General features: G+C 38.9%; 1 protein-coding gene and 1 long non-coding RNA gene across 5 annotated transcripts in view; both read left to right on the forward strand.

Annotated features, from left to right (window-relative positions):
- CFL2 (cofilin 2) lies at positions 2413–6764 on the forward strand. Of its 2 annotated transcripts, none has more exons than XM_005656299.3 (4): positions 2413–2581; positions 3657–3964; positions 4086–4162; positions 4246–6764. In XM_005656299.3, the coding sequence occupies exons 1-4, from the start codon at positions 2579–2581 to the stop codon at positions 4356–4358; spliced, it is 501 nt and encodes a 166-aa protein (XP_005656356.1). In that variant the 5' UTR covers positions 2413–2578; the 3' UTR covers positions 4359–6764.
- The window catches only part of LOC110261575, a 38291-nt gene continuing 34802 nt past the window's right edge, over positions 15215–18703 (forward strand). Inside the window, exon 1 of one of the 3 annotated variants that reach the window (XR_002345863.1) lies at positions 15215–17704. This is a non-coding gene — a long non-coding RNA (uncharacterized LOC110261575). The remainder of the gene's footprint in view (positions 17705–18703) is intronic. The other 2 variants (XR_002345865.1, XR_002345864.1) reach the window with 2 other exon arrangements.

Here is an 18703-nt window from a genome sequence, read left to right on the forward strand (position 1 = left end):
ACATAAAAACTAGGTCTGTTTCTTGGGCAACAGCTGATGTGCTCCATTGGAAATATATTAACTTTGGGGTATAAGAATTTATCACACAAACTAGGGCAAAATCCTTTCTCGTTATGATTTTCTACGCCTAAACTTAAACCTGAGAATACATATCCACCATTTCCTCAGAAACACTGGCATACTAAGAAACTGAATTTTATAGCTGGAAACTGATTTTTAAAGATAATCACAGCTTATAATACAGATGAAGCAGATCTGCAGGTGCTGAAAACCCTTCTGATTTGGAAAGATAGGGACATTGCTAAGATAAATACTCAAGTCTCACTCAACTCCCAGCCCAAAGTTTTTGCCCTTACACTGTGCTTCTGGTTTAAGGATTACCTAGGCTAGTAAGTACTATTTAGTTTCCAAGAGCTTTAAACAATAACAATTCCACCTTCTTAGTGCAAGTATTTTTCATGAAATAAATTCAACTTTTTTTTTTTTTTTTTTTTTTGTCTTTTTGTCTTTTTGCCATTTCTTGGGCCGCTTCCGCGGCATATGGAGGTTCTCAGGCTAGGGGTCGAATCAGAGCTGTAGCTGCCAGCCTATGCCAGAGCCACAGCAATGCAGGATCCAAGCCATGTCTGCAACCTACACCACAGCTCACGGCAACACCGGATCGTCAACCCACTGAGCAAGGGCAGGGATCAAACCCGCAACCTCATGGTTCGTAGTCGGATTCGTTTCCACTGCGCCATAACGGGAACTCCTAAATTCAACTTTTGTTTTGTTTTGTTTTAGGGCCTTACCTGCCACATATGGAAGGTCCCAGGCTAGGGGTCTAATTGGAGCTGCAGCTGCCAGCCTATGCCACAGCCACCACTACACAGGATCCTAACTGTGTCTGTGACCTACACCACAGCTCACAGGCATTGCAGGATCCTTAACCCACTGCATCGATTGATTGATTGATGCTGCATCCTCATGGATACTAGTCAGGTTTCTAACCTGCTGAGCCACAAGAGGAACTCCTCAACTTTTTTTTTTTTTTTTTTTTTTTTTTTTTTTTGTCTTTTGTCTTTTGGTTGTTGTTGCTATTTCTTGGGCCGCTCCCGCGGCATATGGAGGTTCCCAGGCTAGGGGTTGAATCGGAGCTGTAGCTGCCAGCCTATGCCAGAGCCACAGCAATGCAGGATCCGAGCCATGTCTGCAACCTACACCACAGCTCACGGCAACGCCGGATCGTTAACCCACTGAGCAAGGGCAGGGACCGAACCCGCAACCTCATGGTTCCTAGTCGGATTCGTTAACCACTGTGCCACGACGGGAACTCCTCAACTTTTTTTTTTTCTTGGCCTCACCCACTTCCCCAGCCAGGGACACACAGTGACACAAGCACAGCAGTGACATACCTGATCCTTAACCACTAGGTCACCAGGGAACTCCAAAATATGTTCAACCATTAATCAGTTTTAAATTCATTTTTACCAATTTTACAAATGAAGAAAGTAAGGTAGAAATGATAAATGTTAGGATAAAAGGTAGCATAAATCAACCCAAAGTAATGAAATATTTTATTAAATCTTCCTTTTATTATACATAAACACATAAAATGTTTCATTTAAAACATTTTCACTATAAACTTACAAAGCACTGAATCTTTATGAAAAATTTCTTCAATGTCTAAAATGACAATTTTTTTCTATGATAAATGCGATGTATAATTTTAAGTATCAAAAAGGTTTAGAGAAGAGCCTTGGCTCCGTTATACGGGCTTTGCTAGAAGAGATTGCAGTTGCCAAGACGGAGGAATCTCTACTCTTGGGTCCACTTATTGACGCCAGCTGTCGTAGCTGGGGCCTCAGGAAGAAACGACTACTAGCAGAGTGCAATCCATTTCCTACGAAGTCTAATATATAAAAGAATTTTACCAAGGAATGTTACTACCCAATTTTCCCCCTATTATTATTTGAAACGCAGACTTTTGGAAAGTGATTTCTCCGTCTCTATTTGTCATTTTGTTTTTGCTCATTAATTCCATCAATTGCGGGGGGGACCCCCCCATAGTGTTTATTCTCATTGAATTGGAGGAAGGAGATCTAAACAATTCACACCATCTCTTAAGGGGTTTTCTAAAAAAGACCCACAACGTAGGAATCCAGCTCCTTTCGGTGGAAACCGCAGGCGAAGGCGAGACCACCTCGGAGAGCGGTTCCCCACAGACGCGCCCGCGCCCTCGCTCTCGGGGAAGCAGTGTAGAAACACCCCTCAGGGAGCTGGAGGACCGGACCACTGGTGCCCCGGGGTAGAGGCCTCCTCGCCAGGTCCCGGGGCCCCGACCGCGGCAGCCGGGCCTGCAGGGCGCGAGCGGGGTCAGGTCGAGGACGCGGGCGGGGCCGAAGGGCCGGCCAGGGGCGCGCCCACGTGACCGCCCCGCCTGCGCCGCAGCCCCCCGAGCCGTCGCCGCCGCCTCTCGGGCCGCACTCCCGGCGTGCCCCGCACTCGCCGCCTCCCGCCCCTCCTTCTGCTCGCATCGCCACACAGCCGGAGCCGAGCCGCCGCCGCCGCCGCCGCCGCAGTCTCAGCCGCGGGCACTATGGTAAGGCGGGAGCGCCGGCCGGGGACCCCGGCGGCCAAGGGGGCCGGGGCACGGCGAGCATAAACCCCCGCGCGGCCCCGCCGGGCCTCGGGCCTGAGGCCGCCATTTTAACCTGATTTTGGCCTCCAAGGTGGGCGCTGCGGCCCCGCTGCTCTCTTCCAGCCGGCCTGCCCTCCCGCCGTCAGGCCCTGCCCGGCCGCTCTCCGGATTCCTGGGGGCAGGGAGAGCCCGGGCGCGGGGCGGGGGGCGCGGGGCGGGGGCTGGAGCCTGGGCCGGGGGGCGGCGGCCGGGGGCGCCGGAGGGTCCACTGAGCTTCCTCCCCACCCTCCCCGCCTCCTCTCGCCGCCTTTGCCTTCCGCTACCTAATTTTACCCCGCACGCGAGCTCTCAAATTGGTACGTGCTGTAAAGCCCTTTCTGGAGGCTTTCGGTGAGGGTCTTGATGGCCTGTCATAAAACCCTTAGGGGGAGATTAAGGAGGTGGGAAAACTCTTAAAAATGCTTTCTCGCTGTAAAAAGCTTTTTACACGCGATCCGATCCGTTAGTTGTGAAGTGTCTGCCTTTGAGCTGTGAGGCAATTATGTTGTAGCCGTGGGCGGCTTGGAGTTCACACTCGATTCTCTTTCCATATGAGGAAACGGCACTGGCTAGGATGACTTTAAAGAAAAAAATAGTAGAAGCATTAACTGAAATCCAAAAGTGTTTTTTTAAGGCCTGCTGGGTTGACACAATACAGAAGGTATTTTTGCTGCTGTTCCTGAAGCTCTGACATCACCCAGTGAAATAGGAAACATTTCAGGGATGGGACAGCCTGTATTTGTCCCTTTCCCTCTACCTTCCAGTTACTTCACCTCCAAACCCCTTTTTAAAAGAAGGATGAATGGGGCAGGATGAGTTAGAATCCTTAGGTGCATCAAGGACTGGTACTTAAAATGTGGCAAATTTGATTGGACTACTTGCATGGTATGATGCAATTTTCGATGTCCAGACTAAAGTGAATCCTCCCTGGGCAAACAGTAATTTCGGTTAAAACCAAAATGTGTGCACTGAATTGCTTTTCTTTCTTTATTTTCAGGCTTCTGGAGTTACAGTGAATGATGAAGTCATCAAAGTTTTTAATGACATGAAAGTAAGGAAATCTTCTACACAAGAAGAGATCAAAAAAAGAAAGAAAGCAGTTCTCTTCTGTTTAAGTGATGACAAAAGACAAATAATTGTAGAGGAAGCAAAGCAGATCTTGGTGGGTGACATTGGTGATACTGTAGAGGACCCCTACACATCTTTTGTGAAGTTGCTACCTCTGAATGATTGCCGATATGCTTTGTACGATGCCACATACGAAACAAAAGAGTCTAAGAAAGAAGACCTAGTATTTATATTCTGGTGTGTAAAAACAAAAGAAAAAAGTACTTTTAAAATGCAAGGATTGTTATTAACAGAGTCAGTTTTGCCTTTGTTTTTCTCTTAAGTGGGAGTCAACAGTTTTTTTCTTTCTTCCCTATAGGGCTCCTGAAAGTGCACCTTTAAAAAGCAAGATGATTTATGCTAGCTCTAAAGATGCCATTAAAAAGAAATTTACAGGTACAGACATTGAATATTTTGTACAGAGGAACTGCTCTTTCTTAGTAATGATAAAGTAATGGGGTAATGTGTTTTCTTTTTAGGTATTAAACATGAGTGGCAAGTAAATGGCTTGGACGATATAAAGGACCGTTCAACACTTGGAGAGAAATTGGGAGGCAACGTAGTCGTTTCACTTGAAGGAAAACCCTTATAAAATGACAGTCAAGTGCCATCCGGATCTTAAGGAGCTTCCATTTCTCCAGCTCAGTCGATTGGAATAGTATTAGGTGTTTTTTGTTTTTTTTTTTTCTTTCTTCTTTTTCCCACTGGGTCCTTCCAACACAGTGAATGAAGGAAATACCATTCATGTAAGCAGCCTATCAGTGATTGCCATTAGACTGTTTAATACTGTTACTTTTATGTAGAACCCAAGGAATGCCTTCCCCTCATATTTTAGCCAAAACAACTGATTACATGCCTCCCTTGCAGCAAGCACTACAATGAATGTGATTGTCAATGTGAATAGTTTAGAATACTGCAAAGGGTTAAGCTAATTGAATGCCTTGAAAGCATTATCCACTGGTAAGATGGTAAACTTTATTCAGTATTATTTATAGTTGCACTTGATCGCAGTTCTGTGAGGCTCGAGCATTCATACACCTCACCTGCCTTGGCAAGCCTATTTTTTGTGACTTGGCAGCACGGATATAACACTATGCATTGAAAGCACTTTTTTTGTAATGAGTTTAATCTCCCACCTCAAAAGGAATGCCAATTAAGTTGTGCTAACTGTGTCATCAGCTTATCCTAGTACCTCAGTGTTCATTCCTGTTACCTGCGAATCTTCCTAAAAGAAATAGCAATTATTAATGCCTTTTTGTTTTCCATTGAGTATACACTACTGAATAAGTGTAGGAGTTTTATGTTTACCATGTAAGTATGTAAGTCTTGCAACACTAAAGATATTTTGAATATCAGTCATGATGGCAATTTCTGTATAAAAGAGCCTTAAATGGAACATTGTTTTTGAGATCAACTCCCCACCCTCACAAAAATGGCCACGTTGCAATAAAAATTGTGGCATATTACAGAATGTTGCCTTGTTTTCCTTGGACATTTTGCAAAATACCATGTGAAGCAACTCCTAGGATAAACAGCTATTATTAATCTCTGCACTGGTCATTTAAGAATTTTTTTGTACAATATTCATGCATGATATTTTCCAGTTTGTTGGGCATATTTGGTTTAAAAAAATATTCTATCCTAAATCCAATTAATATAAATTATTATTATTATAGAAGGGTACTTTTACAAGCTTTAGTTATTTATTTCCTTATGTGTTAATATGATCAGGAATTATTTTTTTGCACTTTGACATAAATACTCTTTAATATCTGATTTGTTCTCTGGATAAGTTAGGGTAGTTATTTTTTAATTCACGTTTACATTTCTAAGTTGAGTAGTAGAAGAAGCAGGGAGCTCTTACTGCGTATTTAGTCATAAAATAATTTGTAAAATGTTGTCCTTCAAAAGGTTAACAATACTTCTCATGTTTAGGAATTTTCATTTCAGCTACTATTTCTTAATATATTTCATAAATTGGGGGAAAAATGATATAGCTGTCTTAAACATTAGTAGTGGGGTTTGGCTGTGATCCAGACAGCTCTCCTTATAGAGAATTTGATCTGCTCACTGTGAGCAGTTTGCTGTTAGCCAGAGCTATTTATGGCAAACACATGCTTTTGTATCTTGTCATAGTTATCCACAAATGGCAAAACTGGACTTGATTCTACTGGTATGCAAAACAGGCATGCTAGTAAGCAGTGGATTTTAACTTAGAACTTAACCCCATAGCTCTGAAGAATGCTCTTATTAGAAAACAGGAAATGAAAAAAATCCCCCTTTTTTCAGTGTGTGGAAGTAATTTGAGGTTAATGAAATATTATTCCATATTTCAAAAGGTTTTTTCAGATGAAAACAAAAATAGAAGTTAAAGTCTAGGTTTCTGTTTAAAATTATATGAATGGCTTGGAATCTTTTGCACTGAGCAATTTTATTTCAGGCTTCCAGCTGTCCCTGTGAATTACCCTGGACATTTTGATGGCTTTTTGGTAAGGCCAAACTCATAAGTAAAGCATGAGAGTACACTAAACCATATGAGTAACTGATATTTGTACCATGACATTTTTCATTATTTTCTTCATTCTTTGAAAAAATAAGGGACTCTAAATAAGTTATATGGTTTATTTTGTTTTTATAGCTGATTTCTCAACTTTCGTAAATGCCTCTTTAATTATATAATAACCTCAGAGATTAAATATGGCTTTAAACTGTGGTACTCTGATTTGTTAGATTGACAGAATTGATAGTAATATTAAATTTCTCTTTGAAAAACATCTTCGTGCATAAAGCCAAAAATAATGATAATTAATGGTTCATGTTACTTGAAACTAATTTGGCATTTGAAATGATCATTTTACTTTACAATCATTTACAGTGAAACAATGTTCCAGTTAGCTTTAAAAGGTATACGGTGCTAATTAGTAAAATACTGAGGACAATATTTTACTGCTAGCTTGCAAAATTATAAGTGTTTAAAAAAATAAAATATATGAAAATATATAAAGCTGTTGAGATGTGTTTACTTATACTTTGGAACACTAAAATTTTAAACTAATAGGGCAGATCAGAGAGGCACCATTATCTTTTGTCTGTTTTTTAGGATTTTAGTTAAATTACTTTCTCATTTAGAGATAACAATATTCTCTGAAAACTGAGTGTTGTAGCAATTAATTTTGACATTTTCAGACAAATGGGAGCAGTTGGCATTTGTCCCAAACTGCCTATCAGCTGTTGTTTTCCATCATTATCTAAAATAATGTGGCCAACATTGTGTGTTTTTAATATGCCTTTTGAGTAGGTTGGAAGAAAAGCCTCTTATTAGGTTTGAATTCTGATGTAGATTCTTTGTAACAGCTAATTTATGGAATCTAGTAAATGAGCTTTGGAGGAAAATTATTTTAAGTATTTCCTTGTAAAGGAGTAATCTCAGCAATGGCAAATCATAGAAGACTTGGGACACATTTCATTAGATTATGAAAAAATAATCTGGTTCTGTTCTTGATAGGTCCTGTTTTTACTTGCAATCTTAGTAATAGTTTGAGATCCCAAACAAACATGAATATTTATTTTTCTATGAATATTAATACTGCTAGAGATGTGTGGCAGGCTCTGTCTCATTTCAGCCAATAAAGAAGTCTGAGGCTTTTCTTTTGCTCTAGAGCATCCAAACAGTTACTTTCTTTCCCTGTAGAATAGGAGTCATCCTTCCATTTGAGTTTCCTCTCAGAAAGCAGTTGTGCAAATTAATCTTTCTCAGCCTCAGTTTCTTCATTATATGCAAAACATGGTATCTTTCTACCATACCTGGTTGCTGAGGATCAAATATGGAAATGCTTTTGGAAAACAGGAAAATGCTACGTAAATGTAATCATTTCAACTTCACTCTAAGTAACTGTAGTTAGGTAAATAACTATGTTAAAAATAAGATTTATTATAAGTCTTTGAACCTCTTTATTTTATTATTACTATTTTGCTTAATTTCACTGGTTTAAGAACTAATTTGCTGATAAGCTGTATAGCAGAAATTGGTACAACATTGTAAATCAACTATAATAAAAAAAAAACAACCAAAAAAAGAGGCTAATTAGCTAATGAGTAGCATCTGGTTTTCAGAATGAAGTATGAAGTGTAGACCCTGACTGCTCTTAATCTTTTTGGTGTAATTTTCTTTTTTACAAGCGACCCATCAGACTAGATTTTTTCCCCCAGAATTTTGAAGCGAAAAATAAAAGAGGAAATAAAAAAATATCATTTGAAATACTTGGCATAATTTATCATCCAGGTTGTTGAAAATCCATTACTGTTTATGAATTAATTAACTAATTAACACCCTAAATTTAGGTCTTCCTTCATAGTTCTCAAGGCACTTGAAATCCTTTTGCTCTCCTTAGGTCCTCTTAACAAGCTAAACCATATTTCTCTGCTGAACATGAAGAAAATGAAGTTTGGAGAGGTTTAAGGGACGTGCCAGCCCTTGAGTAGCAAAATGGATTCCAGTCCAGTACATTTTAAGCTCTGCGTTTATATTGTAACATACAGTGAGTTACTAATTTTCTTTTTTAAAAGATGAAATAATCTGGTTTTTTGATCAGAACATAACTCGTTATTTAGCATGTTTTAAAAGTAGCATCTCAAGAATCTTTTCTTTTTTTGTCTTTTTGTCTTTTTAGGGCTGCACCTGCGGCATATGGAGGTTCCCAAGCTAGGGGTCTAATCGGAGCTGAGCCACAGCAATGCCAGATCTGAGCCGTGTCTGCAACCTATACCACAGCTCACGGCAACGCTGGATCCTTTAACCCACTGAGCAAGGCCAGGGATTGAACCCACAACCTTATGGTTCCTAGTCTGATTCATTTCTGCTGCGCCACCATGGGAACTCCTGGAATTTTTATTTTCTAAGAAAGCCCATGCTCATAAAAATCTGAAATATTTTTACACTTCAGTAAAGATGTTCCATTATTGTAAGTTTACATTACTGTGAAAACCATAAGGATTGTGTAGATACATTTTCCAGAAAGCTGATACCTCTCGATCCTTTTCCAAAAACTTGGGTATCTCCCTCTCCCTGTTCCTCTACCCGTCTTTCTAAGGAGAAATACTACAGTGTATTAATAGTGCTTTAATACTAGGACTTTGGGAGTTCCCATCATGGCTCAATGTTAATAAAACTGACTGGCATCCATGAGGACACAGGTTCAATCCCTGGCCTCACTCAGTGGGTTAAGGATCTGGCATTGCCGTTAGCTATGGTGCAGGTCATCGATGTTGCTCGGATCCTGAGTGACTGTGGCTGTGGTGTAGGCCGGCAGCTACAACTCCAGTTGGACCCCTAGCCTGGGAACCTCCATATGCTGTGGGTGTGGCCCTAAAAAGGGAGAAAGACAAAAAATAACTAACTAAATAAATACTAGGACTTTGGTATCAGACTCTCTGGGTTCACATATAGGCCTTTAATACTTCCCGATTGAACAATCTTAGGAAAATAACCTCTCAGAACTCTAAGAAAAGGGAATAATAATTATTCCCCATCTCACAGGACCATAAGGATAAATGAAAGCTCTTGGAATAGTTCCTGGCACATAGTAGGCATTTGGTAGGATGACCTTAAAATGTATAGTCCAAACCATTCGTTTCGAGAGTGAAAGGGAGGGCTAATAATTATGCCTGGACAACAGGCTTAAGCTGATACAATCCCAGGCAAACCAGATGTGGTTCTTTGTATCAAGAAGTAGACTGATGTCAACATGTGATACATAGAACTGTACTGAAGACTCAAGGTCAACATTCATTTCAGTTATATACTGTGCTAGCATGCTGACTTGAGAGTCTCCTGAAGTACAGGATTGCTCTTAAGTAATTACCTCAGAAGGGTCAATTTTGGCTTTTTAAGCCCTCTTTTTTTTGAATTTCCTTTTGCTTTTTGTACTTACAAACTCTGAGATAATTGCATTTTACTGTTACAGTATGCTTTGCCTGTAGCAGCTTCTTATTGTCTCTTCATTTCATGTGGACTTGCAAAGCCAAGTATGTTAGAATTGTGTAGAAGGACGCGGGCTTGAGAGCAGAATGCCTGAGCACAAGAGCCTTGTAACATTCCTTTTGGCTGTTCAAAGACCTTTGGTGTATGTCTGAGTTTTGGTTTTATCTTTTTTATAAGTAAGGTTTGTAAGATAGCTGAGCTATAGGTAAAGGAGACATTATTGTGTTCCAATGAGGTGTCTAAAATATCATTAATATTTAAAGAGGTTGTATTTGCTTTTGATTGTACTTGTGTCATTAAAGGTACTCGGAAGAATTTGTTCCCTATTAAGAGAAGGTTTATTCTTGATCCAACTTTTTTAGATTATGGGAACAGTAATAGGATCTGAGAACAAGCATTTGATGTGACTTTAAAAATACGAAATGTAAGTTGATTTTTAAAAAATTTATTAGTTTTTTTCTTACATGTACCCTGGGCATGTTCATTTGGTAGTAACTATGATTACTCTTCATCTAGATATGTAATTACTTTTCATTTACTCCTGACTTCTGTCAGCTAATTTGATTATGCATATACAACATTTTGGTAGTTTGGCATAACAAAAATCTGAAGCAGATTTTTCTCAAATGTATAATTTTCTCACAAATGAAAAAGCACTTATGTTAATGGTATACTATTTTCTAGTAGCACTTTTTTTCTTGTGTTATGTATTCTTAATAGTGGAATTTCAAATATTTCCTTTGGGAAGATGATAGTTACTGAGTGAATCACAAAATTCCTGGGCATGTGGCCCAAAGCCTTCTGTGTGTTCCTGTTAGCTGATGGGGCCTTTTTTTTTATTAGCTGCAAACTAAATTATCAGATTAAAAAGGAAGGCAGTTCCCAAATTGGCATAATTGGACACAGTTTTATAAAAATGTAAAATGGCAGCAGAATATTTTGTTCTAGAAATCATAAAACTCTTGTTATACTGCACAAGAAATAAGATATGAAAGAGATGTAGACTTTATGAAATGAGTAGAAAAATAATTTTATGTGAAGATTAATATTTAAACCTTCTGTGTGTAAAATAGCCATGGGTCAAGAACAGCGAGAAAAGAAGTGATGTTCCCTTTACTCATTACTGCTTATTGATAACTGTGTTATGAAGGACTGTATAGAAATTTTATATAATTTCCATTTCAAAAAGTCTTACTTGAGGAAGAAAAGGGATGAGGAGCTAACAAGATTGGTATTATCTATTTTCCTAATTTGAAATATATTTTTATTTTAGAATGTATCTGGTTTTTTTTTAAGGTTTAGCTGATTTTTTAAAGAGAAATAAAATTGTTTTATAATTTTTAATACTATTACATATTGAGTAATATGTACACCTTGAATAATTGCTGCATTAAGAGTTTTAAATATATGTATGTGTGTGTGTGTATAGTCTTCTTTTGTCTTTTTAGGGCCCCACCCGCTCCATATGGAGGTTCCCAGGCTAGGGCTGAATTGGAGCTGCAGCTGCTGGCTTACGTCACAGCCACACCAAATCCAAGCTGCACCCGTGACCTACACCACAGCTCATGGCAACACTGGATCCTTAACCCAGTGAGGCCAGGGAATGAACTTGTGTCCTCACGGATACTACTCAGACTTGTTTGCACTGAGCCTCAACAGGAACTCCAAGAGTTATATTTGTTACGAAGTCGATTGAGCATTACCTCCCTCTTTTTTTTTTTTTTTTTTTTTTTTTTTTTTTTGTCTTTTTGCCTTTTCTAGGGCCGCTTCCCACGGCATATGGAGGTTCCCAGGCTAGGGGTCTAATTGGAGCCATAGCCACTGGCCTACACCAGAGCCACAGCAACGTGGGATCCGAGCCGCGTCTGCAAACTACACCACAGCTCAGGGCAACGCTGGATCCTCAACCCACTGAGCAAGACCAAGGATCGAACCCGCAACCTCATGGTTCCTAGTCAGATTTGTTAACCACTGTGCCACAATGGGAACTCCAAGTACCTCCCTCATTTTAATTTTATTTTTACCTACCTGCTAAAGAAAAATGCTTTATGGTAATAGTATAGCAGTTTTTAAGAAATAGCAAGTGACTGGAGTTCCCACTGGGCGCAACAGGTTAAGGATCCAGCATTGTCTCTGTGGTGGTTCCATCCCCCCCGCCCAGGGCAGTGGGTTAAGGATCCATTGTTGCTGCAAGCTGTGGCCTGGATTTGATCCTTGGCCCAAGTACTTAAATATGCTGTGATTGCAGCTAGAAAAGGGGGGGAAAAAAAAGAAAAATACCAAGTGACCAAATTAGATAACTTGTGTCCTGGCTGTAGAAAAAAGTTTTGGGATTAGTTGAAGTGTCATTGCCGCTGGAACAAAAAGTTTCCTTCTCTGCACTAGATATTTTATTTTACTTGGATTTTCTCTGGGCAATACGTAAAGTAAATAAATTCTTAAAATTGAGCCTTAGGTCAAACAAAGACAATCTAATGACATTCTCAGGGAAACCATAAAAATTGGGCTAAGCTAATATGTTCAGTAGTCTTCTGGGTAACACTTTAAAATAATTGTATTTTTATTTCAAAAATAATGTGTCCAGTGTGGAACCTTTGCAAAATACAGAAAAGAACAAATAAGAAAGTTCAATTATGAGCTAATTTTAAATACTTAAGGCAGATTTCTTGTAAATTATTATGACTAATAGGGAGATAGCTGTAGTTAAAACTACTTTTAGATTATTAGTATCTGCTGTAAGAGGGGAGATTTTATTCTTAAATATTATTTGTGTACATTCTGTAGTATTTTTCATCCCAGAAAGAACTTTGTTGTAATTCTAGACACAGAGGGGCAGATTTAGATCTTGAAAATTACTTGTGGTACTTACTGAATGCTTGCAGTATGACTTAGGGCCATCCGCTGTAAATATTTGAAGCCACAAAATTTCCCTTTGTTTCTCATGTCACCTACTTTTGTTTAATTGGGATTTGATAAGTTGTTTTACGAAGTAGTTTCTAGTATGTTAAGATTATCCTTTTCTCCTGGTATGTGTATGATAAATTTCAGTAGAAGCTAGTTCCTAGTACACAAAGTAAACCATCCTTTAATCTACTTTGTACCCTGCCAAAAAATTCCAAATAAAGCATAATGTATATATTTTCCACTAAGCCAGAAATTCTCAATCTGTATTTAAGAGTTTGTGTTTTGTATGCTGTTCCAAGAGGGTCTGGTAATCCTGGGATTAAAGAAACATAAGATTTATGTTTGCTGTGGAGAAACATGATCATCCCAGCCACTATGAATCACTCTGGAAACATCCCATCTCTTTTTCCCAGTTACTCAGATCATTCCATCAAGTTCAATTTGGTTTAACAAACATGAAACACCTTTCATAATCTCCAAAAGCTTACAGTGATAGAGAAAAGTCAGATGTATAAACAATCATAATACAGTGTGATAAGTACAATGTAAGATTTAAAAGAAGGAGTGGGGAGTTCCCATCATGGCTCAGTGGTTAACGAATCCGACTAGGAACCATGAGGTTGCAGGTTTGATCCCTGGCCTTGCTCTCAGTGGGTTAAGCATCCGGCATTGCCGTGAGCTGTGGTGTAGATCGCAGATGTGGCTGGGATCCCAAGTAGCTGTGGTGCTGGCGCCTACAGCTCCGATTCAACCCCTAGCCTGGGAACCTCCATATGACACAGGAGGGGCCCTAGAAAAGGCAAAAAGATAAATAAATAAATAAATAAATAAATAAATAAAATAAAAGAAGGAGTGGTTAACTTTGGGATTGGATGGACTTCAAGAACACCTTATACAAGTCATATTTGAGCTGAGTGAAGGATGACGAAGTTCACCAGAACTCAGTATGAAAGGACGGTCCTGGAGAAAGGAGAGCAGTGCAGAGCCCTGATGATAGGTCATTTTAGCTGATTAGCCTAGCGTGAAGCACTGTGAGGAGAGGAGTGCAGCAGAGGTGGTGTGAGCCAGATCACTCGGGGCCATGATGAACATGAAACGTGTGCATGGTGAGGAGCCAGGGCAAGGTTTTCAGCAGAGGGGTAGTGTGATCTTTCTGAAACAAAGCTGGATCATTTTGTGATCATGTTGGGATGTATGGGAGAGTGAAATTTGTGAAATACATCTCAAATCTCATGTTGAGATGTATGGAGGCAGTTAGAAGGCCGAATTGAGGCGGTAGCACATTCATCTAGGGTATGTATGTTTGAGAGGTATGTAGGGGAATTGACAGGACTTAATTAATTTCATAATTAAATGAAAGGGTACAAGGCTTTAATTTAGAAAAATGTTAGGTATATTTTTAGTATTGTTGACATTTAAGATCATTTAAGCATTAGATTGGCTCAGGAAAGACTTAACAGGTAACTTGTAAATATGGAAAGAAAAAAATATTAAATACATTTTTAATGAAGGTAACATTTTATAAGCATGAAATAAATCATTGGCTAAAATGTCATAGGTCTGCTATTTGAATTTAGATTTGCAAGATTGATTTGCAGTAATTTTTGTATAATAGTGGTTTCAATAGATAAGAAATTTTAAAACTACCACAGCTATAGCATCTTCGAAATGGAATATCCTACAGCTTTTTAAATCATGGTTATATTTTCTATTATTCTGTGCTTGAGCTTTTATTGTAAAACATCTTTCTGTCTGCATACAAGCAATGGCTGAATTCCAGGATCAAAGATTTTAGAGGGAATTTAGCAATATTCTTCATCACATAATATGCTCATTAGAGCAAGCCTGGCCCACTCTGCTGGTGATAGAAAATGGTATTTTCAGGTCATCTGAGGGCTGACTTTCTATTAAGATGTTTAATCCTTACTACTAAATAAAAGTTATTTATAAACATGGTGTCAATTCTTTTCACAAGCACTTATCCAGAATCAGGGATTCCTCCTTTTTCATCACCATGTAATAAAATTACTCAACCATATTGGTTTTATGATAAATAAATGCACTTTTCTGAAAAGCTTTACACTCATCAGGAAGCATTTATTGAATGTCTATTTGTAGAACGCAATTCTGACCATCCTGAGGAAAAAAAAACTTCTCAAGGGCAATTTTATAATCCAGCTGCAGAGACAGTATAGACCTGTGAACTAAAAAGTATTCAATGATAAACATTTGGATAAACATTGAGGGAATGCAGGGAAAAGGAACTATCAGAAGAGAAAAAATTTCCTAGAAGTAAGTTTTAAACAGCACTTAGAGAAAAATTTTTTTAATCAAGATATTTTCACTTCAGATATATAATTATTATTTGAAATGAGGTTCCAGTAGGCTCTTTCTTCCCAGAGAATATCTCCTTAACATCAAGATCAGAAAAGCCTTTTTATTTTTTATTTTTTGTCTTTAGGGCCGCACCTGAGGCATGTGGAAGTTCCTAGGCTAGGGGTCGAATCAGAGCTACAGCTGCTGGCCTAGCCACAGCCACAGCAACACCGGATATGAGCTGTGTCGGCAACCTGCACCACAGTTCACAGCAACGCTGGATCCTTAACCCACTGAGCAAGGCCGGAGATCAAACCCATGTCCTCATGGATCCTAGTCGAGTTTGTTACTGCTGAGCCACAACAGGGGCTCCAGAAAAAAGGCTTTTTTAATCACTTCTTCCATTAAGTCATTTTGGAGAAGAACTAGGGCCAAAGTAGAGATCTTAATCTGGCAGCCGTGTGTTCCATGTGGGTAAATTGTCATGGAGCCCAGAGTTTCCACATGGGCCCTTAAACTTTTCTTGTGCCATTAATCCCTTTGGCAGTCTGGTCAAGCACATGAATCTCTCCTCAAAATAATATTTTAAAGTTAGTACTATGCCTATTATATAGCAATTAAAAGTTGTGATACCTTTATGGTTTTTGTTTTTTTTCAACACGTTGTATAATACTGTCTAGGACAGGAATAACTACCATACTATGTAGTGTTGAAGGGAAATGATACTGCAACTACATAACATGACTTGTGTCTGATTTCTTTTGGTGGTAAACCCACAGATATTGTTGATACTGCTGTGGTTTATGGCCTATACTTATAACTGAAAGAACTGGTAGGTTTCAAGTAGTGATTAGTTAAAATGAAGGTGTAATTTTTTGTGGGTCCTTTGATTTCTTTTCATGGGTCACTTGGTGGTCCTAAGACCCCTAGTTAGGAAACTGTGTAGTTTAGCAATTACTAAGAAGCCCTAGGAAGTAAATGAATGAACAGGGTGGTTCACCTTACCAAATAATCTACTTTTATCTTGTTTTATCTATCAGAATTTCACATAAGATTTCATTTGAAATAGAAATGGTTTATGGGGCTAAATGTGTAATTTTGAAAACAATTGTAAACAAAAAAATATTGATTCTTTATCTTACTTTTTAACTTAAAACTTAACTTCCTTTATAAACATTCTCAGCATGTTAGTGTACCATTAAGTTTATAACCCCGAAAATAGAGATTTAGAAGTCAACAGGAAATAGTGGAAGGCGTGGAACACCAATAAGACTGCCCAGCAATAATCCGTGTGAGTGTAGCCTGAGATGAGGAACAGACTAAGAAGTAGCGAAGAAGAAGAAGTGAAGCCCTGGAAAGAAGACAGAGAGAGGTAGGAGAAGAACATTTCCGTAACATTAAAGAAGCAAAGGATGTCAGTACTGTGGAGATGTCATAGATGATGACCAAAAAGAATCCAGCAAACTTGGGCAGGAGGTGAGTGACCTTTCCTATGGCATTTTCAGCAGAGTGAGGTGGGCAGATGCCAGAATGAAATGGCCTGAAGAGTGAATAAGAGATGAGGTGAAGATAGTGTGGTATAGACCGGTGCTTTTCAAATGAATGTGGTGAAACAGTATCTGTAATTTCCAACCTGTTAACTGACCGCAGTCCTGCCATGCATGTCTGGCGTGCCACTTACACCATGTGTTAGGTACCCTAAGAACTGGATGACAGCCAAACTGATCTAGACTCTCTTAAGACAGGTCCACTGATGCCAGGCTTGAATGTCATGGCCATGTCACATTGCTATTCAAATTTCTAAATGCTTATTCTTAATTCTGTATTGTAGTCTAGGTGCAGACTATTCTTTCAAAAAGCTTACCTGTCAAGGAAGAGAGAGAATAGCCCCTACTCTATGGGGCTGACTTGTAGGATTGAGAGAAGGTTTCTGCCAATGTTATTTCTTGCAACTTTCTCCTCTGAATATCTCCCGATGTTCTTCATGCTTCACATTCTTTTCAGCCCCAACTTTGGAGCTCTAATACCTAAAATAGCTCCCTGGTACATAGAAAGCATTTAAATTAAAAGGTTATTAAATGAAAATTCATGTGAACTGTGGAAGATCTAAGTGGTCCTGTGTTTCCAGATTTTACAGTAGAATACCTCATTTAATCTCTGGATATTTATTTTGCCTGTGGTCAGGGAATTGTCAGGGAGATGATAATTTTCACAGTTTTTGAGTGCTTTCAATCACTACCCCCTGTTTTCAAAGAGGACATCACTTACTCTTACTTAGTAGGACCTGTGCTTTGAGGGGTTTTGTTTGTTTTTTCAAAATTGGGAGTGAATATGCCTCTTGCTTTGCCTCCTCTCCCCTCTTGGAGGACAGTTATTAACAAAATACTGGTCAGATTTGGGTCTGTATCATGACCACAGAATAAAGAGAACTGAATTGACTGGCACAGAGCTCAAACCCAAGAGAATAATTTAACAGAAAGGACTTTGGTTTTCCACAAAACTCTTTACTTTCCTCTTTCTCTAAAGGGAGTGATTTTCAAATCTCCTCATATTTTTCTCATCTACAGCATTGCCCATAGCCCACACAGAGGAACTCAAATTTGTACCTGGAAAAATGAGAATTCTAATCTAAAATGTGGGCGATATGAATAGGAACCAAAGAAAAGTGGACAATTTCTGTCATTCAGGCAGCAGACCTTTACTGAATGCTTAATATGTGCCAGACACATATGTGCCAGGTATGTAATTTCCCCCTAGGGAGGCTTAAAACTCAGTGCTAATTGCTGTAGCAGGCTAGACATGGGTCTTTAAGTACTCACTCTGTGGTAGTTGGAAGGCTTGTTTCCTGTGGTAGCTGGAAGGCCTTCCACAGTATGGATCACTTATGCCATTCAAGTATATCCTGTAATAGGTTGTTAACCTTAGACATTGTCTAGCAAGTTTAAGGAAGAAGTAGGAAAATCCCAGCTGGGATGTGTATTTGGTTTTGGGAGTAGAGTAGAGAGGGTGATAATTAAATGGGAAGTTTTAGTACCTTCTAAAAATAAGTGGTACTTGAATTTATAGCTTAATCAGTAAGAGTTATTAATGGCTTTTTGCCCAATTCTGGGGTAAGGAGGACCTTAACTCAGTTGTAAATTTTATTCTTCATCTGGTCCTTAATATAAAGTACCCAATCTGTAGGAAAATCTATTGCCACATTAGACCCAGTGACTGCTGAAGGATGTGGCTGCCATGTACTTGTTCATTCACTTATTCATTCATTCAAAAACAATTTACTAAATACATTCTATGTTTAAAAATCCTTAACTGCCCTAAAAGAGCTTGGCTGAGGAGGGAAGAGAAGAAATATGTCAAGAGTTGTAACACAAGGTGGAAAGAATTTGGTGCTGTGCTTAGATAATACGTTATTAATTCCATTAACCTGGCTGTAAAAATAGCCCAAGGCCATTCAGAAATACCACATGAGTGGAGGGAAAGTCTGCTTGTTTTTCACAAAGTCAAATTGTCAATCCCCTTTATGTCAGATGATGAAGCTAGAGAAGTTTGGGGAATATTAAATAAATAATATCACTTTGGCATAAAAGACTATGTCAAAATTAGAAGTTTTTTTTTAACCATATTGATTTCTCATATGTTACATGATTGATTCTTAAAGCACTTTCTATAAATGCACGTCATACCACAAAAGATACATCTATTCTGGCAGGCAAAATTGCATGGTGGAAAAGCCTGGC

The sequence above is a fragment of the Sus scrofa genome, chromosome 7 (assembly GCF_000003025.6).
Source record: "Sus scrofa isolate TJ Tabasco breed Duroc chromosome 7, Sscrofa11.1, whole genome shotgun sequence".
Taxonomy (NCBI): domain Eukaryota; kingdom Metazoa; phylum Chordata; class Mammalia; order Artiodactyla; family Suidae; genus Sus; species Sus scrofa.

What these genes read in the sequence shown, in the direction of transcription:
- CFL2 (XM_005656299.3), top strand. An exon ending in GACCTAGTATTTATATTCTG is followed by an intron (nt 3,965 to 4,085) that starts GTGTGTAAAAAC and finishes TCTTCCCTATAG; the next exon opens with GGCTCCTGAAAGTGCACCTT. An exon ending in CATTAAAAAGAAATTTACAG is followed by an intron (nt 4,163 to 4,245) that starts GTACAGACATTG and finishes TTTTCTTTTTAG; the next exon opens with GTATTAAACATGAGTGGCAA.